The sequence below is a fragment of the Seriola dumerili genome, unplaced genomic scaffold (assembly GCF_002260705.1).
Source record: "Seriola dumerili isolate Sdu_G_001 unplaced genomic scaffold, Sdu_1.0 BDQW01000111.1, whole genome shotgun sequence".
Lineage (NCBI taxonomy): Eukaryota > Metazoa > Chordata > Actinopteri > Carangiformes > Carangidae > Seriola > Seriola dumerili.
The window spans coordinates 1,630,632-1,658,373 of NW_019174366.1; the positions used below are offsets into that span (position 1 = coordinate 1,630,632).

Consider the following 27,742-nt stretch of genomic DNA (forward strand, 5'->3'; position numbering starts at 1 on the left):
CGCAGTGACCTCCTGTGCGTGTCAGTGCTCCAGTGTAATTGATCTGCTGATCACTTGTGTGATACGACCAAGCTGTTGTTTTGACGAATGGAAGCAACGGGAAAAGCCACAGTGTGTTTATGTGCATGTCTGTATACAAGTGTGTTTGTATGCAAGCACACCCCCGTCTCCCAAGTGCCTCTGAAGCTTTGACTCACTACATAGCAAAGCAATGGGATCACATTCTCTGAGGTATAATGTAATGTATTCTACTGCACTCAGGGAAAAAAGCTTACCCAAACAATCGGTTTCTGCGCGATCATTAATGTATCATTGTTGTGCAAAAGTTTTCTAATGGAAGTCATTGTGATGTAAGATATGAAGCTTCAGACTTAATATCAACAATCTCCCTCCACCAAAGCAGACAAGTCCAGTTTCACATCCGCTTCTCAAACCTGACATTGTACCTTATTGCTCGACTGTTGAGGCTGAGTGCTTTTGTTCTTTTCAGTTCTCTGCCTTTCTTTCCTTCTGTGTTCCTCTCCCAGGGATTTTTTTTTTTAGGGCTGGTTTAGGGAGGAGAACGCTGGCGGGGCTGTATTTGAGCAGGGCAGCATATCCCTGCCAAGAAATGAGTTCACCGAACTGCAGTTTCCTCCAAAGGAGATGCGATAAGGTTTCTGCGAGAGCCCTGGCCCAGCACTTGATTTACAGATGAAAAAAGAGAAACAGACAGGATGAAGAGGAAGATTAATGGAGGGGAGGGGATGTACTGACTGAGACAACAGACAGAAGTGGAAGAAACAAATTTTTGCATTGTGCACGGTAAACCAAGAATGCCTTAGAAAACAATTTACATTGAGTCTTAAAAGTTATTTGAACAAGGCACAGTTTGAAAGGCTCGATTCCAAATGACCTGTTAAGTTGGATCAAGACAGATGAACAGGGAGGAAAGAAGACTGTAGTGTTTGGCTTGAAAGAAAGTCAGGTCATGGAGTTTGAAACATTTTGAATGAAACAGTGGAATTGCAAAAGAGAAAGAGTTGTATTCATCAGGTAGGTTAATATCCTGATATAGTGCCCTTCAGGCTCCATGTAAACATTTTGCACTGAGTTTCTCATTATTTTTAAAGTCTTATTATAAACAGTTCAAATTCTAGTTGCAGAAAAGAATGATTGACTAGTTTGTTTTATTCCTTCATTTTATTCTTTTTGCAATGTTCTTTTGAGTATGAATACAGACCCCGTGACCCCTAGTCACTAAACTCAAAGTTTACTTAATTGCTTTTTCGAGAGCTTGCGACCATATCCCAAGACCTCCTTCGGTTAATGGAAAACCTAAAGATGATAAGTACGGTATCATAGTGGTTAACTAGTGGTTAGGATATTACGGGTTCCGGGGGGGGATCGGGGGGTTGGCGGGGCGGCGGAACCACTTGTTATCATGTCACCAGAGTCCACTACTTAGGTCATTTTATGACACCTGAGCAAGTTCCATATACTGAAGAAGGCAGTGAGATATGGTTTAAAGCTCAGGAAACAAGTTCCAAAAGGCTAAAGGCCAAGAATAATTCTCTACAATAACAGACAACTTATTACCAGGCACATTTCATACTCATTAAAGATAAATGAATATTAAAAATGTATGATTTTTCACCTACACACCCAAAGCTACCCTAAACACATCCTACATCGAATTCAGCCAAAGGAATAACCAAATAAAAAGGAGACAACAAATGGAAAAATGATCTACCAATAATATATTCACAGGTCATCTTTATAAAAATGACAAGTGTAATTTCTCTAATAGATTTTCTTCTCTTCTTCTTTCTCCAATATGCTTGTTCAAATAGAAATCAATAGTTTCCTTTCATCACAGCAGCCACCATGATTACAGCAGAATGACTTTAATGTTGGACTGTCCACTGTCATGGCACAGTGACGCACACTTTCTGCACTTTGAAGAAGTTAGCCATTGAGGCTGCACGTCAGCCAAACCCTTTTATGAAGGTTCCGTGTTGCTACAGCAACGGATGCTAACATCACTGCAGCGCTGATGCCTGATTAGGTCAGCTGTAACCAATGGCCCATAGCACATAGATTTTCATAACAGCTATGGAGTTTCTGCCCTTTATATCCGGCCCACCAGCGGAAAATTGCTGCCACCAGTAAATAAAATAAAAAGAGAAATCAACGGGGTTTTCCATTTGAAGGAAAAAGTCTGCAGACATCGCGGCTTGTTCATGGTCTTTTGAAAAGGGCTTTCAGGAAGACTTGTGTGGCCTTATAAGGTCTTTACAGCCTGGCAACATTTTATGCAGTTGAGGTTGTCTGGTACAGAACTGTAGCCTCTGTAGCCCACTTATTAGAATGAGACTCCAGAAGAAACATTGCCTGTGTTGATCCATGCTGTACTGCTGAATAAGGGCCATTTGACATCAGTAAGATCACAACGTAATGTCTTTCTGGGAACAAACAAAATCAAAGACACACATTACAGTACTTTTTCACTGTAGACATTTTAAAATCTCACAGTATGAAAACCACAGATATAAATGATAAAATGAATTCAGCTGTTTCAGTTTCAGGACGCCAGTTGTGTTCATGCTGGCTCACTGTCACACTGTCAAGGCTCACTGGGACGTGTGCAAGAACAGAGCAGTTTTTCAAGTGATAGTTTGGGTTATTTGGGTCGTGTGAGGTTGTTGTCTGTATACAATGTATTACCTGCGGAATATTCGGATTGGCGCTGAGTGATGTGCTGCTGTGGACGGGGCCATCCGCAAAAGGGTGTTTTAGTCACTTTCAAAAAATGCCCTCAGAAAAAAAAAAGCTATTATCAGTTTAAAACACAACGATGCTTAGCTCTGTCTGACTCATACAGCTGATCTGTGGAGTAATACCGTGTGTGTCATAGTCGTGCTTGTGCGCAGTAATATGGTAAATCAACACTTCACAATGAAAGGGCTGTTTGACGGTAAGATAAAGCGGTGAAAATATTCAAAATAAAGCAATACTTAAATTGATATTAGCATTTTTTTAAAGTGGCTAAAACACAATCTGCTGCAGGTAATACACTGACTATAGATGAGTACCTCCCACAATCCCACGTCAAATAACCCAAACTATCACGTTAATGTTATCATAAACACCTGTGTTATTCTGAGTGTGGGTTTCTATCCCTCTGTCTTTATGCATATTTTCAGTTTGTGCTTAAAAAAACTATGGAAATACCAAAAGGTTTGGATGTGTTAAAGAGAACTGGATGCCATGTTCAAAGATGGCACCTTTTTCATTCCTATGCAGGTTGGTCAGTGAGTGCACACTCCGAGAAAGTGTCTACCTATAGGTGAACACTAGAGTCCTTCTCCAGTCGAGCTAGTTGAGAGCATGGGTTTCCAAGACTTCTGTCAGCCAAATCAGCTGACTCCTTATTGGCTTCCTGCACACATAAACATGATGAATAATATTGGTGAATAGTAGTGATCATATGGCTCTTGTAGACTTTCCAAATGTTATTCAGTTTGTTAATTTGACAATTCTGGAGTCACAGTCACAGTCGCAGTGTCAACCAGTGTGACATTGGCTTCTATATGCTGGAGGTTATTAGATTTGAAGTTTACTGTCACATTTATTTATTTCTTAGAGTTGAAATGTCAGAGAAGTGGGTTGCAGCACCAGCCAAGACGGATCACGTCAGGCTGTGCGGTTGATCCCCCACTCTAACAACTGGATTTGCAGCACTGTGCGGTGCCAAAGAGAACACATCCAAAACGAAGGAGGTCTCATTTCTCCTTCTAGCCTCGCTGCCCCTGTCATCAGCTCTGCACTACAGTGAAAATATCTTCAAATTACTCAGTATGCAATGACATCAATGCAGTAGCTTCTTTAGTTGATAATTAACTGGTTTTCTCAACTTTGCTTCCTAACTTTATTTATTAAATGACTAATACATTCACTTCCAGTCAGTATTAAATTACCCTTACAAGACTTCAGATTAGGTTTCTTAAACCAAAACTTGTCTTGGCCACTTACTTGTTTTCTCTGTCACACAGGACCCTATAATGGATGTCTTTTCTTCCTCATAAACATTCTCTCTCTAATCATAAAATGACTTTAACAGTGAATAACTGTAGTCTCTCTGAAAAGTGGTTGCCCTTGTTTTGAGTAGACACTATGGCTAATTATGATTGCTGCACTATAAATTACTTCCTAACTAATGTCCTTGCTCTGATCAAAAGGGCTTTGCCACGCCACAGTCACACATCAGCAAACTACTTCCTGTCTTACAGTCCTGATTTTTGATAAATTGCTGAATAGGATATCTATCTATCTATCTATCTATCTATATATCTATCTGTCACTAAAGACTCGTAAGATGACCCTTCATCATTGTTATAATTCATCTTTACCTACATGGGGACAGGGGAATTTCATTCATTATCAATGTAGAGCACCTCACTTTGTTGATGATGTCATTTTTTTCTAACCTTCTCTAGACAAACAGTGAAGCACAAACAATGGCAGTGACACTTGGAGTTGGGTGTTGGTCAAATTGTGAGCAGTGACAGCAGCTGATGTGTCAGCTGAAGTGTAAATGATTAAAGTTGTTGAAATGTCAGTTGAAGTTTAAGCACTGAAATGAGTGAAAGTACTAAAAGCAGCTGGAATCAGTCAAAATGAAATCACTGAAAGCAGCTGAGGTTTCATTCAATGTTTTAGTGATGAAAACAGCCAATGAATCATTTAATCAACTTCAGACTAATCAATGGAAACTTGTGTTCTCTCAGCAGCCTGCAAACAACGGCCCTCCTCCACTGCCCAGCTCCTCTCTACCAGAAGGCTACTATGAGGAGGCGGTTCCTTTAAGCCCTGGAAAGGCTCCTGAATACATCACCTCCAGTGAGTGACATGTTCATTTTCATGCTGCTGAGGAGAAACTCAGTTTATAACTTTTTTATTCATGTTTTTATATGTACTTGCATTTTATTGAATAGGAAACAAACGGCAGTTTATGTGTGCACCTCCCTCTTAGACTATGACTCAGATGCCATGAGCAGCTCCTATGAGTCGTACGACGAGGAAGAGGAGGATGGGAAGGGCCAGAAGATGCATCACCAGTGGCCGTCTGAAGAGGCGTCCATGGATCTGGTGAAGGACGCCCGGATCTGTGCATTCCTGCTGCGCAAGAAACGCTTCGGCCAGTGGACCAAACTCCTCTGTGTCATAAAAGATAACAAACTGCTGGTATGGGACACTTGTGTACATGTTAGCTCACCCAGGCACAATCTGAAGGGTTCTCCCAAGATCTACATGCATACTTGCATGTATGAATGTGACCAAAGGGGAGCATAGACAATAGGCAAGGTAACATTACAGCAAAATCATGTTTGGTTCCTCCAGTATGACCTTCCCCTTCTCTCTTCCTCCAGTGTTACAAGTCTTCCAAAGACCACACCCCCCAAATGGAGCTCACCCTGTCTGGGTGCAGCATCACACACATCCCCAAAGATGGAAAGAAGAAGAAGCACGAACTGAAGATCGTCCACCAGGGGGCAGACGCCCTGGTGTTGGCTGTGCAGAGCAAAGAACAGGCTGAGGAATGGCTAAAGGTAAAACAACGAACTGATACTGATGCAGTCTGAACTGGAGTTCCATGCTAAATAGAACAGTGCTCAAATAGGTGAGTTAGACAGATCATCCTTGAGCTTAGAAACAGCCGCTGACAAAACAGTCTCCTTTCAAAGTCCACTCACTCCATGGGTCATAAAACTTTGGAGCACATTACAAAACAATCAGTCCTCAAAGTCCACTGACTTGCAATTTCTGGGGCTTTCAGCCAAATCACTTTGAACTTCATCAGCAGATAAATATCTCTGTGGCTCAACTTTAAGTCAACGTGGACAAGAGTGAGCAAACTCAGTTAGCTGACCATGTGATACGACAAACATGAGATAGAAGACAAACTATGACATGGAAGATAAATGAAATGGACATAATGTACAAAGATATAAAAACAATAACATGAGGTTAAGTTACAATGATGTAATAATCAGTTGCAGCGAAGGATGTGATGATAAGAGTAAAGGGAGTCCAGAACAGGTAGGATCAAGTAGAGCATGTGTGGGTAATGTATGTGTGTATGTTGAATGATTGTATGAGAGGCAGTGATAGGCAGTGTGGGAGGGGGGAACGAGGGAACAGATAATAAAAACGTATTGATAATGTTATCATGACAATAAATATATGGTGTAACAATGGTATCACTATAATACTATAACAATAGAATGATATATTCATATAATAATACTATAAAAGTTATTATATACAATACAATAAAATATTACAGTAGTGAAGAGTGAGGGGAGACCAGGCCACTGTCTCTCACCCCCCTCGTCTTCTTTCCTGCTCCAAAACACAACAATAGCATATAGACTGCTTTTCAAAGCTTGCGTCCATTTGTTGTCAGTGTGGTGCCAACACCTCTGGGCTCTTTCTATTTCAATCGCAGGAGGAAAGATGGGCCTCATCTGGTCTATGGATTTGAAAAACCCCCACAGCCCCCCTCCTCCTGCTCACCTCTGCTCTCCTCTGCTCTCCTGAGAATATCCTGGAATTCCTTGTTTGTCCTTGACCATGTATTTTGTGCTTTTTTTAAGATTCCTCCTTGCCCATTTGTTCAATGGTATTTTTGAAATCATTCATGCCCCCAGCTTTTGCCAGTTCAGTTTCTCTTTGCTGTAGTTTTACCAACAAGCTTTTGGACTTGGAGGTGTGCATTCATTTTCACCAAAGCTCTTGTTAAAGAATGATGTGTAGGGGTGTTTTGCCCTGCAGACTATTGATGGAAACACCAGTCTTCTTATGTGCAGTGTTTGCTCTCTGTCTTTTTCTTGAAGGTCCATCAATGTAATGTTTATGGCTGTCAGGAAACAAACATCAAAACAATTTGCGTTTTTCTTCTTGATTCAATTATTCTTTCCGCACAGTAATTAGCCGTTGTTTATTGATTGGCTGGGGCAGGTAACCTTGTCTGGGCCGTGGTATCTGCAGGCATTTGCAACCAGACCCATGAAAATATACAAATCTCTGTACCACCCAAACTATGGTAATGCTTGCACTATTGCTGCTTGGAGAAAATGGGTCTGGGAGCATATTTAGTCAGGTGCAGGAAATTAAAAACATATTGAACTGGTAATGCTATGACAGTCAGTTTTTCATTCTCCCAATCACTGAAGTGTTTTTGTTTGCTTAATCGATGCGCATGTAGTTCGTCATGCTGCTGCAATCAGCAGTCATCACATCCACTTGGCTGAGGTTCTGCGCTCACACCCTCTTTTGCAAAACAGCTCTGGATTTGAAGTCCATGTCTCGTGTTTGTGTCATCAGCAGCAGAGTGATGGAGGCTTAGATTCCGTGGCTCGTTCTGTGCTCCCTCAAAGCTCAGGGTGTGTAAGATTGGTGTCCAGCCAAAAAGATTAACATGTCTTTGTGTCTTTGTTTGGATATTGTGTTGCTAGGACCACTGGGTATTAAGCAGTCACTCATTCATTCATTCATTCTTCCCCTTACTTTTTTGTCTCTTGACCTCTTTTCTCCAGCTTTTTTGTCCTCTTCTCTTAAACTCATCTTTTACCCACATACATAAAACTTCAATAACAGCTGACGTCCAAACCGATTTGGATAATGGAAATAATGATTTCTTACGACATTTCCCACCCTTGTTGATGAAAGGAAGAGAAGAAAGGAGGGTGAAGAGAAATGTAGGAGAGTACCTGAGTTTCCAAAGCCCGCTAGTTACAGTAATGATTCCCCCAGACATTGTCTGCTAACGATGTGTTTATGGGACACACATGTCCATATTCTGTTCTTACTTCATTCTCCGAAACCTCCCCACTTTTTTTTTACTTTTTTTTAAATTTGTATGCATTTCTCCTCTTTTTCTTGCAGACAGTCCTCTATCACTATCAGTCCTATCCTAACTTCTCTTTTTTTGTCTTTTTATGCAACACCAGATCATTCATGACTACATCACTGATCCCACGTTAAAATCAGTTTAAATTTCCAATGATCCCATTCATGATCCATTTTTAAGTTCTGTGGGAAAGGAGTATATCGATCCCTCGGAACAGAAGAACACGTCTGTTCAAGGGAAGATCTACAGAGGACACCTTACAGTTACCCATAGACCCATGTTACTGAACCAGAAAGTACCATCATGTCACTGGTTATTCAGGCATTCATGAATGGACTTGGTGCACAGTATGTATGTAGTGCTTGCTCAGTTGCAAACTGTCTTTGATAAAGCTGTGGAATCACAGTAAAAGTCCAGGAACTGGTGGTGGCCTAGTGCTTAAGGTGCTGACCATGAACCTGGTTTTCTGTGCAGCCAGGGAACTTTGTTGCATGTCTCTTTGTTGCGGTCTCCCCTCACTTTCTGTCAGCTCTGCTGTCTAATAAAGACTCATTTTAAAAAAGGCTAAAAATACATTTCATGACCCTTCAGTTTAGTTTTCCTTTGAAAATGATTATAAATAATGTGGCTATTCTGCACTCTGCAGCACAAACCACATAAACATACACCCAAATTCTTAACGAAAGGAACAAATAAAGATAAAATTACAATTACAATTTTAAAAAGAAAATGCCTCAGCACTGCTTTCATGCATCAGTGGTGCGTGGTGAGTGCAGCCAAAGGCAAATGTTTTAAGCCCACAGAGCATGGAGAATGAGTTTTGATCATTTTTATGGAAATGATCAAAATTGCTTTCAACAAAAAGCCCTATTATATGCTGTCAGAAAAGTAAAGCCCTCAATATTGGTTGCATATAAGAGACTGAATTGTTTTCTTTTCTCTGTTTTTTCTTTTTTTGCCAGATAAACAATACATCCCAAGTGAGTAAAAGCACTGAAGCAGAATTGCTGTTACTGGAATATATAAAGTTTTTAGATTTTCACTACACTTTGATAGAGTTACATTAGTTGTGTGTGTGTAGGATTCAAGCTCATTTAAAAAAAAAAAAAAAAAAGTAAAATATTGTGAAAAAGTAAAAATAATAAAAATCACTTTAATGCTTCGAGCTTGCAGCAGCAACATGTCGATCACCAGCATATTCATTTTATTGAAGGTGGTGTTTCAGCACCCAAAACTGCCTCCACTGATTTGTACCATATAATCAGACCTATCTAGTACCCCAGTCTGGCAAAGCAGTGGACAGTGGAAGATACACATGATGTTGCTGTTTGTCCCGCTCTCTGGCCTCTGAGCTGCTCTCTGAGCCAAACCCATGGAGCCACAGCCTGTCATTTTCCCTGCGAAACCCAATTATGCTCTCTCCAAGCCAAAACCAGTGAGCTGAGGAGTTCTACACGGCAAGAGATGGTTCAGAATGCTTGTGGAGGAAGATGTTATGTGCGTGTGTGTGCGTGTGTGTGTGTGTGCGCATGTGTGTGTGTGTGTCAGAGTGCATTAGCTGACTTGCGTACACAGCGGTTTGTCTGAAATCTCATTTCCCTGTGCCCACCGCTCATCTGCACACACCCGTCACCACCACATGCCTCGGACTGCCAGATCTGATGGTGGGTTGCCAGGTCTGAAGTCCAACGAGGTCACAGCAATGCACACTGGTGCCCCGTCCAGAGCCCTGCAGATCTCATTCACCCCTACTGGACCTCATTGCATAAGGATTCCATGGACGTAGTAAATCTCTCTGGTGTCTAATGTGTGTAGCAGACACCCCCACCCCTTCACCAGCTCCTACCACACATGCATATATGCATTCTACCTCCTGTAGTTACTCCACGGAGTGGGCTGTATTGCCTTATGATCCCTTGGCTGCCATTCAGTAGCATGATGGAATATGAGAGAGGAGGTGTTCACCATACATGTGGCCTGCATTACCCTAGGCATGCTGTCTAGGCTGAAGGAATAAGCTGCTTAATTATGTGGCAATAGTGTTAGGAAATATTTTCGGATTTTTAAATCAGGGATCCACCCATGTGTTAAGATCATAGTAAGGACCTAACATTCCACAAGCCTGGTGAGACATGGCTGCGTAAATTGAAGTCCCTTGGCAGTGATCAGCATGCGTGCGAGTGTCAACTTTCCACTCGTTTAATGTAAACGGCAGCCTTGTTAGCTCATGCTGTATTTCCTTATGTTTTCCAGGTGATGAGAGAGGTGTGTGTTAATGGGAGCGTAGACTTGGATGGAGCTGGAGCTGGAGCTGGATCTGGATCGCCTGTGCACAAACCTGAACTGGAAAAGGTGACACACTCATACACTGATAGTTGCCGTAATCATATTAGCAAATGTTGTGCTTTCTCATAAATGATTAATTCAGTATGAGGGTTTGGATCCAATAGCTGCATAAATTTTGGGTCTGGTCCCAGGTTGGCAAAATACCTGGATTTGCTAACAAACCTCACATCAAATCCTGTTTCTTTTCAACTCTTTTTATTAGCAAAAAGTACAAAAGTAAAAAGCTAAATTTCACACAAATGGTTAATATTTTAAATGACTCTGGATAAACAGTGATGTAATCTGAAACTAGTTTGTGGAGGAGGCAGACAACCACCAGGTGGTAACTCTAGTTATGACCGTCTCTTTCACAAATATTGCCGTTTGTTAGTAATATGGCGCCTGATTGTTGTCTAGTTAATGTGATCTCTGTTTGCTGGTGTGTGTAAATTCTTTGTCAGAGAAGGCAACACCACTCTCTAAAGCTGCCCACAAAGGTGCAAGTGCTGTGAATTTTCTCAGGTGAAAATGTCCATGTTTGTGAGGGTCTGCTTGGATTTACATTTAGAAGTATATCCAGCTCTTAACACCACTTTACAGTCCTGACTGGATTGTTTGTTTTTTTGTTTTTGCGGTTCAACAAGACCAACAGAGGGATGAGTCCTCTGGTGAAACAGTTTTTTTTTTTTCAAAAAAAGCTCCTAGTGACATATGTAGTGACTTTTTGGACAAACATTAGATACTTTATGTAGAAGAGAGTACTGCCCCACGAGAACGAGGTCGGGATTTCCCTCCACAGACACGCCTCTGCACAGCAGCTGACATGAAAGAGCCTCTAGTTGTCTCTCTGAGTGATCATTTTCCAAGTGAATATAACCAAAATCACAGTCCACCTCTTGTCTTTAACTTTATTTAACAGTTATTGAATCAGGATTTTAGAAGCAGCAGAGCAGCTTGGATATGGAAGTGACTGCTGGTTAACATGTAGTCTGAATGGGCTGCGTTTCACTCTCTATTTCATACTAGTTCTGTTGTCTGGAAACAGAAACAGAAAACCATGTAGATGAGAACAGCTTTATTGGGAATTCAACTGTATTTAAATACTGTGTATATGATGACAGAGAGTAAGCAAACATTTGCCTTTTACACATCGAACAGTTGCAGCTTAACCATAGCATTCATTTTACAGAGTGTTTATGTGCACCTGATGAATGTAAGTGCAGTATTCACTCTTCTTTCAGTTGTGTTGGTTTCCACCAACTCCAGAGGGAAGTATTTGGTTCTTTAGCTGCTAAATGCTCCAACCCAAGCAAGTAAAATAACAGTCAACGCAGGAGACATACTGTACCCAGCACTCATGTGTGTGCCTGTATGCATGTGTGTTTAGTGGTGGAAAATGAGCTACATCAGAGGCTCTTTAATGACAAACCGTTCCCAACTTGGCACAGCAAACACAAGCCCAGCCTAATTATTCATCTGTAACATGTTGCAGATGCTCTTAAGGGTTTTTACAATGTACAATGTTAGACAGCTGTGTTTGTGTGTCGACGCCTTTGTTGACCTGTCTTTTTTCAGAAACGTACAGTTTTGATGACTTTGTGTCTTCTTGTGCATCCATTCGTCTATGGTCTTCCTGCTGCCAGAAGGCATCATGTGACAGGCCGAGCTCCGATGGAGAGGCGGCGCATGAGAATGGACACAGTGACTGCAAGGAGCAAGGTGAGGGTCCACAGCAACAATAACCGAATCTTTTTTTTTTCATGGAAATAAACATCTGTTGTTAACAGAGGTGCTTCATGTAAATCCAGTTAATGAGAGCATTTCAGTGTTTGTGTTAACACAAAATGACTTTCATGGGAAAATCCCTTTCTGGTTCATTTGGAAGCAGCAGAAGAAGAACAGGGTAGTTAGCATGAACAACAATAGCCACCATGGTGACAGAGCATATAAAAGCAACAGAAAATGACTCCAGTGTACTGACCACACTGTTTGATTGACAAGTCATGAAAGGGAATTAAGAGAAAAAATAAAAATGTTGCATGGTCTCTTGTCGTGTTTCACAGCAGTGGTGTAAATTACAATATTTTCATGAAATAAAATTGCAGTGCTGTTTCAGCTCGCTACAATATCGACAGTGACTACCACATATTAGTTTTCTTTTTCTTTTTTTTTACTATTTCAAATGGATAACATTTTAACTCAACCCCTCCTTGCCTCTCTTTCTCTTTCTCTTTCTTTCTCTTTCTCTTTCTCTTTCTCTTTCTCTCACAAGCACATTGACAACTGACCTGTCTATCACAGTCAGATTGGCCGTCGTGAACACCAGGAGAAATCCTGCCGTCTATCGATGCTTTCCTGTTGCACATGACATTGGTCTCCTAATTGCTACAGTTTAAATGTTTTAATGTGAGAATTCAGAACGATGAAAAAAACCATTAGGGACAGTTCAACAGCCTGTTTTACCTGGAAACTTCAGACAAAGACAAAGCTAGTAAGTGGGCCTTGAGTTGAGATCGTTTCGTCAGATTTGTGTGATGTTTCAACATCTGTGAATGGTTAGCTGTTTATAGAGTGAAATCCCCATCATAAAACACTGCATTCATGCAGTACCAATTTTTGTATCCCTAAAAGCACAATAGAAAACAGCAAAAAAAAAAGTCATGTTAAATGAGGGTAGGACATTATCAATACTGTTGTTTCTTGGAATCAACAAAACTTGGACAAAGTTCTAAAGAGATATTACGGCTGCCTTTCCTTAATCTGTCTCATAATTCAGAGAGGAATCTGTACAAGCTCTGAACAGGCCAGCCTTTAATAATAATGCATGAAGCATGAAGAATGAGCATTTGGGTTTATTTAACATGGATTTTACACAGAGATGGTCTTCCCCTGTAGAACTAGATGCCAAAACAAAGAGATACGGGGGAAATCGTCTCGGATTATTTACAGTTTGTTTGCTCAGCAGGCAAAATTCCTCAGGGAGAGAATTTTCATTTTACTTGTCAGCTCACTTATTTTGATTGTCAACTAAAATTTAACGCTCTTATTTTTTTCCTCGTTAAGATTGGTTCATTTTTCCAACATTATGTCTGAAACAGATTTCCCACCAGCAGTTAATTTCCAATCTCCCACCCAGTCGGGCTTTTATGGAATCAGCACAGAGCTGTGATTCATGGGCTTGGTTGTGTAAGTTATGTTTGTGTGTCATTGCTGTGAAACTATGGGGAGTGTAGCAATAAAATCTGCAATAATCTCCCATGTGAGGTTAATGCAACCGTATGAAATTCTCCAGAGAGTCAGCCTTCTGGACTGTGGTATCTTGTATGTATGTATTGATTAATAATTCAGTACGAGGGGAAGGAAAATTAACAAGCCAAAGACATTTTAAGCATTTCTATCTGATGGCTGCATCTTCAGGTTTTGTGCCTTGCTTAAAGACACATTTAACGATGCTCGGACTAAATCTGGTTCCTCGTTCTCGGTTCTGCATATTGGATATTTGTTCTGGGTATACTTAAACTGCACAACCTCAGACTTTTAGTTGCTGCTCACATCTGATTTTTGGGTGACTTTTATCAAAGAAATATGTCTTCAAGTTTGAAGTGAATCAAAACACGAGCTATTTTTCTTTCCACTACTGATGGTTATTATCCTTCATTTTAATGTTAGCTTAGCCAAGCTAACGTGGCACAAAAATGATCAAACTGTTTAAGGTAAAATATGTAAAGTTTATTTATGACTATGATGGTAACCTGCTGTAGATGAAATATCATCTAAGGATATAAAGGATATACAAGTCACTTTTAAATGTATTGTTGGACATTTTGTTTGTTTTTTTGCCAAGAGAAAACTGGAACTGGCTGGCGATCCGACGCTATGTAGGATTCAATTTTAACTAAAATGCTGCAGACACTGTATTTTCTGGGATCACTGTTACTCATCAAAATCAGGTATTTTTAACAGCACTAAAAAAGATGTGCTTTAAAAAAAAAAAAGGGATTTTAAGCTAAGCTTATTAGGTTAGCTATACCTACAGAGCAACTGTTGTAGCGGGTAACTTAACAGTCAGTGCCCACCTTACTCTCTTCAGTTAAAGCAAAGTTTGTGGTACCAGTGGCATGTTTGACGCTATACAGCTGCATGTTTCACAAACTGTAAATACAATGTTCAGATTTCAGTCCGTTATTATTATTTTTATTTAGACTTCAGTGAAATTATCATCCAGTAAACACAACAGATCTATCAGTGACTCCCGAGAGGTCTTGGCCCTATTCACCCATTCTCCTCGTCCTTCAGTCATTCCCTCATTCCCTCATTCCGCCCTGAAATCCTCTTTTCAGCTTAATCAGCCACATTCTTTCCATGGCGGGTAACAAAAAGAGCTGATTTACTGGAATCAAATTTACCTGATCAGAGTTTTCCTGCTCCTCATCTCCTGAAGGGAAAAATAATAATAATAGTTCCTCCTTTTTAAAAACGTTCAAATGGCTTTCACATCTGTTTGTCTGCTTTCCACCTCAGGCCTGCATTGTATGTGACATGTGTTTGTATACTTTTTGTATCACGAGAAAAACCCTGTGACTGAAATTGAGTGCAGACTGCTTCCTATTTAATTAAGGCAGTCGCCATGGTAGTTGTCACATCATATCAGAGAGGAAAACGCAATATGGAAAAAATGTTGAAACAGAAGCTTATGAGGGCCAAAAAGAATGTAATACTAAGAGTTTCTGTTATTACCATATCAGTTCAGACTACTGTTTATTAGTTTTCTTCAGCTAAATGCTGATTTGTGCAAAGCAGAGAGATTGTGTGTGTGAAAACCAACTCTGGTGATTATATGCAGTATATTATTGCGTGTGCATGTGTGTGTCTAGAACCATTCCAGACACTCAGCGTTAGCTGTCTCGGCATGATGACATAAGTGAAGGGGAATTCTTTATACTTTCCTCCCCCAGTTCTTCTCCACTGTCTCTTCTGTGTTGATATCTTGCATTTGAGAAAGTTTTTTTTTTTCCTGTTATGGACACATTGTCAGATCTTTTGGCCACGGATTTCTTTCTCCTTTTTTTTTCTTTCTTACATTTTCCCCTCTTGAGTCTCTCTTACACATGCACATTTGAATACACTACAGACCACAGTATCTAAACAAGTGAGCCAAGCAGAAGCTATTTTTCTCATTTGAACAGACAGACAGATTAGGACTCTTAAGAGAGCCTCTTAAGACCTGGTTTACTTGACTTCAGCTCTACTAGCAGAATGTACACCGTTATTCTTCTCTCTGGATGGAAACTAGGCAAGCTCAAACTGACCCACTCAGACCAGTGTGGATACTGGGATTGTTGACTGAACCTAATTGAACAACTGACAAGGGTCTGATTAAACCCAGTACAAGTGATTCTGGCTCTTGGTAGTTTATAGTAGAATCTAAGGTAGCGCTTTCTCCAAAGCATCCAAACATAATTGAATCAACATAAATGAACTCGTAACACCTGCCTTGCTAATTTCCTGTGTTAAGATAATGATGGTAGAACACATAAAGTCTGCAGGAGTCCTTCAAAAATGACATTACACAGTTGTCCCTTCATTTTAAGTCATGAATTAAATTCACAATCTCTGTCTCTCTTGCTCAGGAAAAGGAAAGAAGAACTCAAAGTCAGAGCACAAGACAGGGACAGTGGGGAAAGGTGCAGGGAAGAAGATCACTAAGATCATCGGGCTGGGTAAGAAGAAGCCGTCCACAGATGAGCAGACCTCGTCGGCAGAAGAAGACGTACCCACATGTGGTAAGAGGATATTAAAGTTATTATTCTAAATGTGTCAGTAACGTCTCAACGATTTAACAAAAAGCTGAATAATGATCATACTAGGGTTGAGGGATCTTATCCATTGACAGATCAGAGATCTTGGATACCCTGAGTGATGACAGTAGGATGACAAATATATTTATTGTCATCACAACCAAAATATTGATTATTTGAATTTGATAATCAGAGCATTCACAATATTCACTTAAAATCAGCAGGGACAGGTGCATAGAAACATGTGATTATGGCTTGCTGTTCCCTCTCTCTGGGTGTGGGTGTGCAGTTTGAAATACAGAAAGGCCAACTCAATCCAAATGATGAAGGCGCCAACCATAAATTGTTTAAAAATGAAATTGAAGATGTTTTTTTTTTATAATTATAATTCTTTGCTTCCAAAAAAGTCAGTTGTTTGCTGACAGTTTACTCTTTGATTGACAGGTTACCTGAACGTGTTGTCCAATAACCGCTGGCGGGAGCGCTGGTGCCGCCTGAAAGACAACCAGCTGCTCCTCCATAAAGACCGAGACGACCTGAAGAGCCACATTGCCTCTCTGCCTCTCCGAGGCTGCGAGGTCAGCCCCGGCCTCGACCACAAGCACCCCTTTGCCTTCCGCCTGCTTCGTAACAGCCAAGAGGTGGCTGTACTGGAGGTAAGCTTTGAATCAAGAATGCTGTCAGCTTTTCTCTTGTGTATGAGGAGATGTGAAATCCTGTCTCTATGTCAGCCACTAAAACTCCACCTTCAAACATCAAATGAAGCAAAAATGCCAGAAACTACATTAAAACACAGCCACACTGGCACAAGCAAACACTGCCTGTCATGTTTTCCTCCTTGTTCTTTGTGTTCCTCTCATGTGGTAAACTGTCTCCTCCACCCACCAGTGACTTGTGTCTGTGTATTTGATGTTGCTGGGGTGTATGAACTACCTCCATTTGCCATTTGTGTTGATTCTTTTCCCTCATGTAGTCAGCACACTATCCTCTGCTAGACATTTGCTTCCATTTCTTTTCCCTGTAAAACCATATCATTACTAAGCCTTTGATGGACGGTGAAATGCAAGACGTAGCCTGTTCCTACAAAAAACCAGAGGAGCTCCAAATTTCAACAGATTACATTATAGAAAAGAAAAACTACATTTTGGAACTATATTTTCTACATTTTTTGGTTCAGGCATTGAATAAACAGCTGCTACATTAACCTCCTATTGTCAAAGACACACTTTAACATCATATAAACTGAGAGGTATTGAAGTCCTGTAACTCCTTTTCCTCCAGGCCTCCTCCTCAGAGGAGATGGGTCGCTGGTTGGGGGTTTTGTTGGCAGAGACTGGCTCCACCACGGACCCAGCCACCCTGCACTATGACTACATCGACGTCGAGACCACCGCCAACGTCATCCAGTTGGCCAAGCAGTCCTTCTGGTGAGGGACAAAACAGTTTGTCTCTCATTTGTTAGTTGTTGTTGTGACAAGTGGTTGGACCAAGTCATGAGTTATTTCATCACAGAGCCTCCTTTTAAGCAGGTTTTATAATCACATAAAGCTTTTTTCTTTTGCTTTTTATATTAAGTAATCCAGGTTTCCTTGGAAACCCTGAAGTGATCTCAGGAGTTTTTCTGTGAAGTAAGATGTAATTTATGACAGTACTTTAACAAGAGCTGCACAAAATTGGAAAGAAAGCACATTCTGATATGTATTGCAAAAACTTTGTGCGCTACAATATCTTAAAACAGTATATTATTACATAAGATATATACCGTTTTCTTCTGCTGTAAAGAGAAGTCTCTGTTTTTCCTCCACACCAGCTTTTTTAAACCAAATCCTTCCATGCAGCAACATTTCCAGAGCTTCGTTTTACCCTCTTCTCTATTAGATGCAAAAAACCTCTGAAAACGAATCTCGCTCACAGAGAATACACACACACAAATCCAGTAAACAATAAATACTAGTTGGCTTAAAAGACCGCTGTGCAGGATTTAGGGGGAGCTGTTGGCAGAAATGGAGTATAATATTCATAATTATAGTATTGGATGGGGGCAGCCCACCAAAACGTGCATATTGCCCCACCCAATAAAAAATTTTGAAAGAAAAAATTTGTACCACTAATGTGCTGCTGCTAGTGTGTTCAAAACTCTATACATTCACATTTAAAACAAGAGTTGTGAAACTGTGTGGTCAAATGGAAATGACAAATAAAAAAAAGACAGACAGGCACAGACTGATAGATAGATAGATAGATAGATAGATAGATAGATAGATAGATAGATAGATAGATGGATGGATGGATGGATGGCCGCCATCAGTTCATGCTGAGAAAGGGAGGGGTGAGGGGAGGGGTATTTGGTTATTTGCAATCTCCAGCCTCACCACTAGATGCCACTAAATCTTCCTCAGTCCTTGAAATTGCAAACTGAAAAGAGAACTTTGCTTCATTACACAGCATTCTCTTCAGTACATTGTGATGTCGGTTGCTGCAGCCCTTACTGTAACCACATGCTGTTGCTGTTAGTGATCCGTGTGCAGTATGTTTCATAGACGAATGGGTCCGTTTGACCTCTGTGATATGAAAATCTGAGGTTATAAAAAGTACTTTATTAAAGAGATGTGGATTCTGCTTTTCTCCTCACAGTTTCACCAGTAAGCGTGCTGTCTCCCCTAACCCGTACCTGGACAACCCAGTCAACGGCTATGCCTGCCCCACTGGAATGGCTCTGCACTATGATGATGTGCCCATTAATGGAACGGTAAGGACACACCTGTTCACTGATGCTACATATACACATAGACTAAACTAAAGGAGGTCAGTAGATAGTTAAGTCTTGGCTGAACTCCACTTTGGCTGCTGCTCTCTTTGCTGACTGCTTTTCACTTTTCTGTGTGGCATTGAAGGTGTTATATGTAGCAGTTTTTATTAATATATTAATATTTAATATATCATTGTCAGATTAACGGTCATATGTTGGTATGACTAGACTAAATAAATAAGAACATTGATTGAAAAAACAATCACCATGAGGTCTATTAAGCAGCTGTTTTGAAGTTTTTAATCATATCACATGAGATGGAGTTTGTCCAGTTTGCGTGGACTTGCAGATGTTCAAATTTCCATTTCTTTCTAAGCATTTAAAGGAATTTGAAAGCACCACAAAGCTACAAAATGGACCTTGTGGTTCAACTGTTTTGTCAGCTGATGTTTTCGAAGTCAAAAATGAACTCCCCTCACTTTGCTTCCCCTTTGCTTTTCTAACCCACCTCACTGACAATAAAAAGTTAACATATTGAATATTTACACTTAACTTTCAGTATTCTGAGTGTTAGTGCTAAAAAAATCTAAAAGCTCAATATGCCCTAGAATGAGACGGTTAATACAATAACATAAGATTTACTGCATGTTAAAATGCATGTAGCACCTTTAATGACAGGGGAACTCCTGTGATTTAATATTGCTCTTCCATAAAGTTGGGGGACTCACAAGAGACAGAATACTGACTTTTAGTATCAAGTATGGTTCAAGCTCCAGAAAATATTTCCTCCATTCTCTTATATTTCCTATCATGCAAATGCAGGTTTTGAAAGCTCCTCCAAAGCTCAGCTTTTAGTTTTAGACGAGATCGAGGGACATGTGGAAGGGATGGGCTTTGAGATCTGAGAGCTCCAGGAGCTGAGTGCCAGTGAGATGTGAGGTGGGGTCTGTCCATTGAGGGCCTTAATGGTCATCAGCAGGGTCTTGAATTGAATTCTGAAATGAACAGGAAGCCAGTGAAGGGAGGCTAAGACTGGGGTGATGTGCTTGTGTTTCTGCATTCTGGACCAACTGTAAGCGAGATGATGACATATGTTTAAAATGAGTGGAGTTCCCCTTTAATGTCATATATAACACTTGTTATGTTGTGTATGTAAGCTGTGCAGTGTGACTAACTTTATGTTGCTTTCATCTTCTTCTCCTTACATTTTTCTTTGCTGCTATATATTGCTTCTCTCCTCTTTTCTTCTCTTTCCTTCTCTTTTCTTCTCTTCTCACTTGCATGGTCTAACCCAAGGACCTGCTGGTGCTGTACTCCAGTCCCAGCCCAGGAGGCTGCCAACTGAAAGAGGAGGGGCGCTATGAGAACACTGAACTCTATGAGAACATGCCCTCACCCAAGCTGGCCACTCGCTATCCTCCTAAGTCTTCTTCTACTTCCTCTTCCTCCACCTCTACCAGCCACTACAAAACCCCTGTTTCTAAAAAAATCTCCTCTAAGTTCCTCTCTACTGATACTAAAACTAAAGACACTGCTCAGGTGACTAACACACTGCTCCTTTACCCTAACCTTTTCCTACGCCACTCTTGGATATTTCCAGTGTTATACTCACATTTCTACAGTTCACAATATGTTTTTTTTTTTGTTTTTTTTTCCTTTTTTTTTATTTGGATACTTTTTGGTGGTGTTATTTAGGAGTAAACTGCACGTATGTCTTGTTTTCAATAAAAGAGAAACCATGAGCATCTCAATATTTTGTATCTCTGGTCTCAGCATTTTATAGTGGAGGCGGTACCTGTCACCTGAAACACAGACTGCCATTGCTAATGAGAAAATAAATTATTACTCTTTTATGAAGTAAAATACATTTTAAGGAAAAGCATGCAGTGGTGGCAAATCACACAGCAACAATCATGAGGCTTGCCCACCGTGTAGCAGCTAAATTAATATCTAGACAAGGTACTAGGTCAGGAACAGATCCCAGTTATTGATCTGTCACACTGTACATCCACTTACTGTTAATCATCCATGTTCAGAGCAGCAAAGCAAAAGCAGAGCACAATGTTAGGGCAAACAAAAGACTTAGTAAAAGTTATCATTTGGGAAAAGGTCAATTCACCTCAAAAGATGTGAGTAAAACAAATACACATGTATTTTAAAGCTGTGTTCAGTAGAACAGATAAAAAAAACAACATCTGACAGTATCAACTTATAAATTTGTTATGGCGGACACATTAGCAAACATTGGCCTGTCTACATGCAGCAACATTAACATTCATTTGGAGTTGTTTGGAAAAGTTTGCAGGCTGAACCAAAACAATGTGCTAAAGAGGCTAAAAAGCTTAGGAGCGCTAACAGAGCTTCCAGCTGAGTTGAGCGTGTGTGACAGTGTGTTTGTCACTATGAGCAACACCTTTCACATTATACATATGCATTGGATTCATTATTAATATGAAACATATTTATTATTGCAGATTTAATGTCAGCAAGTCTGAGTCATTTGCATCAGGGATTCACATCAAAAGGTTTTTAAATAAACATGTTGGAACCACACCGCACTCACACATGTGGTGGGGAAACCTTGGAGCTCATGCATCGTCCCAAACGGCTAGTTCCCTTACTGTCATTACAATGCATCCCTTCAAAGGAATGGTCAATTGAAGTGTAAGAGAGAGAGGTTTGGCTGAGGGAAGGAGGAAATTGAGTTTATTTTTCCTGCATGTGTTGACTAACTAGGTCAGGTGTTGATGTTGGCCACCCACAATCCCACCTCTCTTCCCAGCATGTCAATCATGTTCCCCCTCTGGTGTAGTTCTTAGAAGTTCAATTATTACCATTCCCGAAACCATTCCCATGACCGCGGTTTGTAAATGTTTACAGTGTTTTCCAATCAAGCTTTTAACAGCTGATATGAATCGCTGATTTAATATCAATAATGTATGATACAGATCAGCTGTTCTGAATTAATTGTACAGAACGCACATATAAAAACCAGATTTCTGTCTTTGTGGCTTGTGTGTAGTATATGTACAGTATGAGTATAGAATATGTATAGTATGTAGACTGTGTGTGTTCATGCTTGTATGGTTGTCCCACATAGTATATTTCCTTCCTCCCTCTCACAATGAAAATTGGCTACAGTATGTGAGTAATATATTTCTACAGCCCTTGCATCCCCAGCCTCTTGAAGTCACCACATGGTGTTGTATGGAGAGCCGCCTCCTCCACGCCACCCCTTTGATGTGTGTGCTGTGTGTGGCGTGGCCAAGGCTTGTTAACATCGCCTCTACAACCACAAAGTACCACTCCACTATAAGAAGTAGATTTCCAATTTTCAACAAGACAACCCCACTGCCATATGTCACATTACAGTCAGATCAGGTTAAGGCCATCACAAAGACAAGCCAGACATTTTATGGACCTGTGTTTCTTTCAAATGTGATGTAATATGAAAAAAGTAACACCCTGACTACCATCCTTGAAAGATGAATAACCCTAATAAAAAAGCAAGTAAATAAGTAAATGAAAGAACTCTTAAGTAGCCGTAGTAGTGTACATAGTTCATCCAGACAAAGTAAATATACATTATATACAGTATAATGACAATAGAATTTTTTTTTATTACACATCTACATACATGTTTCATATTTTACCATAAAACGATGTGCCTATACAAACATACATACATTAATCAATATTTTTTATACTAACAATGGATCGAATGCCCATGTGTAATGTGAAAGGTGTTGCTTATAGTGATGAACCCACAGAGAATTATCAACCAACTCTGCAGTTCCCTTCAGCTCTATGGAGTCTTTTAATGTCTTTGAGCTCATTGTTTTGGTTTTTCCAACCTGTAACTTTACTGTTTCAGTCAGTCTCACATTAAATTACATTCTGGCACTGGCAAAGGCATCAATGACAACAGAATTCAATTAAATTCAAATCAATTACTTCATAGCACCAAATCATAACAAGTCTTTACAGTATTATAAATCTAACAGTTTCCCACTGTTGACAGCTTGTTCAGCTGCACCCAAGCTTTCAGAAAAAGTTAATGCAGCTATAAGAACTGCTCTTACATTTTAAAGCAAAAGAAGAAGCTAATTCATACTTTTATTTGTACATATTTGTCAATTTAAATCAAATTTTTGCCTCACAAATCTATAGTCATGCAAATGCACCACATCTATCATGTTGAGAGGTGACTAAAAATAAAACCAGAGTTAATTATGGGTTCATATCGTTTGCATCCAAGTACACAGGAATAGGCTATCTAGCTGTCATTAAGCCTTTAATTAGAAATGTGCTATGGGTTTTAATGGAGAGTAATTTTTTGTTTTTTCGATACAAATTTTGGGATAACTAGAGCACGTACTTGTGTGTTGTTTATATGCAGCACTGACTTGTCTGAGATATTGTAAATGTATTTTGAAGTGAAGTATCTCTCCTCCTTGTTTTTCTCCCAATCAGCTGAAGGGAAAGAAGGGCACAGTCACCAATGGGATGACATCAAAACAGAAGGCAGAGCCAAAGAACCAGTCCAAGAAGAATGGAGTTCATGGGACAGCCTCTCTGAAACGCAACAACTCCAGTAAGTAGGAAAAAAGTATGTCTGCAAGTCTACATTATTTTGAATCGGGAAACTACAGTATTGATATCAGAAGAGTTTATCACGCTTATCCTTTAAAAACGGGGTCAGACAGTCAACTCTTCTGTAATTTCCTCTCAAGTCGAACTTGAAATATCAATAACATAGTAACTTCTGACAGTAGTCCACCTTTTCCAGTCAGATGTTGTGCTGTAAGTGAGCAGCAGACAGTGTGTCTGGCTCCCCAGTCCCAGCCTCACCACCACTGATTGCTTTCTAGCAAAGCTCTGCTCCGCAGCAATTTGGAAAATGCAGGCTGTCCAAAGTACAGTTGGTTTAAGTAGGGGGGAGTAAATAACTTAAAAACCTAAAACCTATCCTCCCCTCGAGACGAGCTATGTGACGCATGTGGGCTAGACTTAAACCTCCTGCCAGCATTGGGGTAACACTCAAAAAGACGTAATAGCAGAAGCATGGCCCACCTCAATGGAGAGTGAAATGTGGTTTTGTTAATCCTTGTGGTACAGAATAGTATTTTTTTGCCTAATGTGTGAATTAGGACAGTTGTAACCGCTTGTGGAGCTTGTCTTTCTTCCAAATGTCGGAATGGAAATACCAAATATGTGTCATGCTGGGTTTAGATTATGCCACACAATTCTCATATTTCCAGTGTCAAATAAGGGTATTGAATTTGAAAATGTCGGTGGTGGTTTGATTGAGTGATTCCTCATAAGCAAACTTCACAGGAATGCACATAGACACACACCACGTTGGATGGTTACCCTCAGTGTATTTTCCAGTAAGGGAAGGCATGGTCTTGGTGTAATTAATGACTGTGGGTTCAGTGGGTTTCTGGGTAGCTCAGGTCTCAACAGTGTCCCGAAGATAAAGGCTATGATCTCTTTTTCTGTTTATGCCTCTGCAGCAGCGACAGCCAGGGCCGGAGGCATTATGTTTTGGGTTGTCCGTCAGTCCGTCCATCCCATTCTCATGAACATGATAGCTCAGTAACACAGTGAGGGAACTTCTTCAAATTTGGCACAAACATTGGCACGAATGTTCACTAGGACTCGAGGACTGATCCGGTGGTCGGTTTGGCTCTATTCTGATTGGTTTGTTGGGTTGCAACTGTAGGCTGATTCGATAATTGGTTTGCAGCTCTATTCTAATTGGTTAGTTGGTTTGTAGCTGTATTCTGATTGGTTGGTTAGTTTGTAGCTGTATTCTGATTGGGTAGATGGTTTGTAACTGTATTTGGATTGGTTGATTTGCTGCTATATTCTGATTGGTTGATTTGTTTGTAGCCCTATTCTGGTTGGAAGGTTGGTTTGTAGCCATATTCTGATTTGTTGATTTATAGCTGTATTCTGGTTGGTTATTAGACGCTCTTTTCTGATTGGTAAATTGGATTGTAGCCATATTCTGATTGGTTGATTTGTAGCCATATTCCTATTGGTTAATGTGTAGCTGTATTTTAATTAGATAAACTGAGACAGTGATATTTTATATCCAAATGGTCACAGGTCAACTTCATTGTGACATGATGTTCTGCATAAACACATCTTTTTTAACTGACACTGAATCTTCATTGTGCAGATGCAGAGCAGTGCAAGTATGGGAAGAACCGTGTGGAGGCAGACGCCAAACGGCTGCAGACCAAGGAGGAAGAGTTGATGAAGAAGAAGCAGGAGATCAGGAACCATCTGACCCAGCTGAAAAAGGAGAGGAGAGACATGCGCACTGCTGTGGAGGCTGCTGCTGGTAAGAGGGACTGCCTTCATGCAAAATATGTAGTGGTCATTATCTGAAGTTTAAAGGAGCAGGAAAGTTAAAACTTTGGGTAAAGTCTTGGGTCTGGAATAAGCTCTCCAACGTCTCCACACAACATCTTACTAGGTAGAAACATTCTCACTCTTTGTCCATTAGGCAAGCGTTCTCATGGCTCCCTGTCGGAGCGGCTTAAGAAGGTGGAGGAGGACTGCCGGCAGAAGGAGGAAGAGAGGGTGAACCTGGAGCTGGAGCTGACAGAGGTGAAGGAGAGCCTGAAGAAGGCCCTGAGCGGAGGGGTCACTCTGGGCCTTACCATTGAACCAAAAGCTGGCTCCTCTGGCCTCCAGGTTAGGACACCTGTACTGTCTTGTGGTGACTTAATCCTTCCACAGCAGTTCAAAAACCAAATGTTGCTAACTTGAAGTAGCCAACAACTGTCTACTATCTGTTTACCAACTTTTCCCTGTTGTGTGTGTGTGTGTGCAGTCACCCTCAATGTTGAGACGGACACAGGAGTCTTCTCCTTTCTCCAGCTGCGACACCAGTGACACAGAGTCCTGCTCCCTGCCAGTCAACAGCGCTTCGCTGCTGCGCCGACAGCAGGGCGGTCAGAAGGCCTCACCGGTTCGTGGACACGTCCTCAGGAAGGCCAAGGTCAGAGCTCACAGTGTTCAGTCATACATTTTCATTTTCATTTATTTATTTTTACATGGTAGAAGATTATTTCATTGCACTGGTACTACTGATTGAGATGATTGTACATAATCGGAAAATTTGATACAGGTGACAAAATGTCAGTGGTAATATCAAAAAACAAATAGATGCAGAATACAGAGGAGCATGCAAACTAAGTGTGTCTCTGTTTGTTTTGCAGGAATGGGAGCAGAAGAACGGCACATAAACCACTCAACCCCTCACATCAGTCTCACTTTAAGTCCTTTTCTTCTTTTTAAGAAATTGTCTATATATTTATTTATAGCTGTTCATACAGACCGATAGCATGGAGGAGGACACAGTCATAGCATTCACATGGACCAAAACAAGTGGCTGGTTTTAGTATACTGTAAGTACCACAGCATACAGACATAGCAACCTTTTTAAACGTTTGAACTAGTGAGCAGGCTTAGTGTACTGAGGTGTGCAGCTTGTGTTGTCCACTGTACCTTCTTTTTTAAGCAAAGACCAGTCTTTTTTTTCCACTCAAATTCTTACAGCAGTTTGGGTTCAAAAAGATCAAAGTCAAAACCAAGTATTTATTTGTAAATGTTTAAAGGAAATACTAGCTTCCCTTTGTTTATTTATGTTGATTTATTTAAAGGGTTTTTTGTAGAATTTGGTTAATTAATGATTATCATTCATGGGTGTCAGCATCGGCACACAAAGTGCACCTTTAAGGGTCACAATAATCATAACACACACCAGCTGTGAAACAATGCAGCTCCTTTCTAAGAGTTATTTCAAGAAGCAGTTATTTGACTTATTCTATCATCCGATAAGCTGAAAACCACTGAAACACTGGGAGGTTGACTTGCATGGCTGTGACACATGTTCAAATGAATACAAGGCTGAGCCTGGACCAGAGAAGAGGCGCATGAAGTGCATAAGAACTGCATATGTTGATCCGACTTGTTATTGTTGGGTCAGCGCAAAGACATTTTTACGCACAAAAAGTAATATATCACTAGGAATTTTTTCCAACCAATCCATGGTCAGACTAATTCACAATTGCATTTTTATGTCCGTATCCAAAGTGAAATTTGATGGTATATGTGGGTAATGGTGAATCCCCTGTTTATTAAGTCTATTTCCTGAGAGAAACCGTCATTTATGGGATATAGACATCCAGCATACTTTCCTTTCCTGGACGTCTATATAACTCAAAAATGGACAAAAGTCAAGCATCTATGAGTTCCTCTGTATATGAATCAGCCAGAACCCTGAGTCTCTTAATATGTCCATGGCTTTTCTGCCCTCGAACCCATATACATGTACGTTCCTGTACTCGTGTAGTAGTAGTTTACTGTACTACTACTAGATCATGAACTCAAAGAAATAACAAAAACCTCTGACCTCTGGTTCCATGTGGCTGTGCAGAGCTGTGGTTTTATCTGATTTATGACATGTTTGAAGATTACTTGAACATCAATGTGTCTTTCCATAAACAGTGACATTAACAGTGACAGGAACTACTGTATTCATTCAGTAGGAAATATTCCTAAATGAACCCATTAGTAAAATAACTGGCTGGATGCCACTAGGGGTAATTAAGAAAAGGTTTTTTATGTGAACTGTCCCCTTAACTTTTACATCTATATTGACTGAAGCGTAGAGTATAATATTGATTTGTGTTAGAATAATTTATTCCTAATAAATAAATAAATATTCTGGATGTGCCCTGTTCCCGAAAATAAGACACACACAACCAGGATAGAGGGGCGACTGCAGCAGGGTCTTAAAACGAGCCTCCTGACGTCTTTACAGCAGAAACCAACCAGGGAGAACTGTCAAACAGCCAGGAGTTACAGCTGTCACACGTGATGAGCTCAAAAGGACAGATTGAAAAAGATATTGACTGATAGACAAGCTACATTAATGTGTTTCACTTTCACAAGAGA

The 27,742-nt window shown here is 40.3% G+C and overlaps 1 protein-coding gene across 2 annotated transcripts in view; it reads left to right on the plus strand.

Annotated features, from left to right (window-relative positions):
* afap1 (actin filament associated protein 1) overlaps positions 1–27,511 on the plus strand; it is a 73,426-nt gene extending 45,915 nt beyond the window's left edge. Inside the window, exons 4-17 of one of the 2 annotated variants that reach the window (XM_022747838.1) lie at positions 4,773–4,881; positions 5,015–5,226; positions 5,412–5,591; positions 10,148–10,246; positions 11,863–11,938; positions 15,850–16,002; positions 16,462–16,673; positions 17,299–17,444; positions 18,652–18,766; positions 23,240–23,360; positions 24,954–25,118; positions 25,284–25,474; positions 25,614–25,781; positions 26,002–27,511. In XM_022747838.1, coding sequence (XP_022603559.1) covers positions 4,773–4,881; positions 5,015–5,226; positions 5,412–5,591; positions 10,148–10,246; positions 11,863–11,938; positions 15,850–16,002; positions 16,462–16,673; positions 17,299–17,444; positions 18,652–18,766; positions 23,240–23,360; positions 24,954–25,118; positions 25,284–25,474; positions 25,614–25,781; positions 26,002–26,028 — 1,974 coding nt within the window. In that variant the 3' untranslated portion in view covers positions 26,029–27,511. The remainder of the gene's footprint in view (positions 1–4,772; positions 4,882–5,014; positions 5,227–5,411; positions 5,592–10,147; positions 10,247–11,862; positions 11,939–15,849; positions 16,003–16,461; positions 16,674–17,298; positions 17,445–18,651; positions 18,767–23,239; positions 23,361–24,953; positions 25,119–25,283; positions 25,475–25,613; positions 25,782–26,001) is intronic. The other variant, XM_022747839.1, reaches the window with a different exon arrangement.
* Positions 27,512–27,742: the final 231 nt, after the last annotated feature.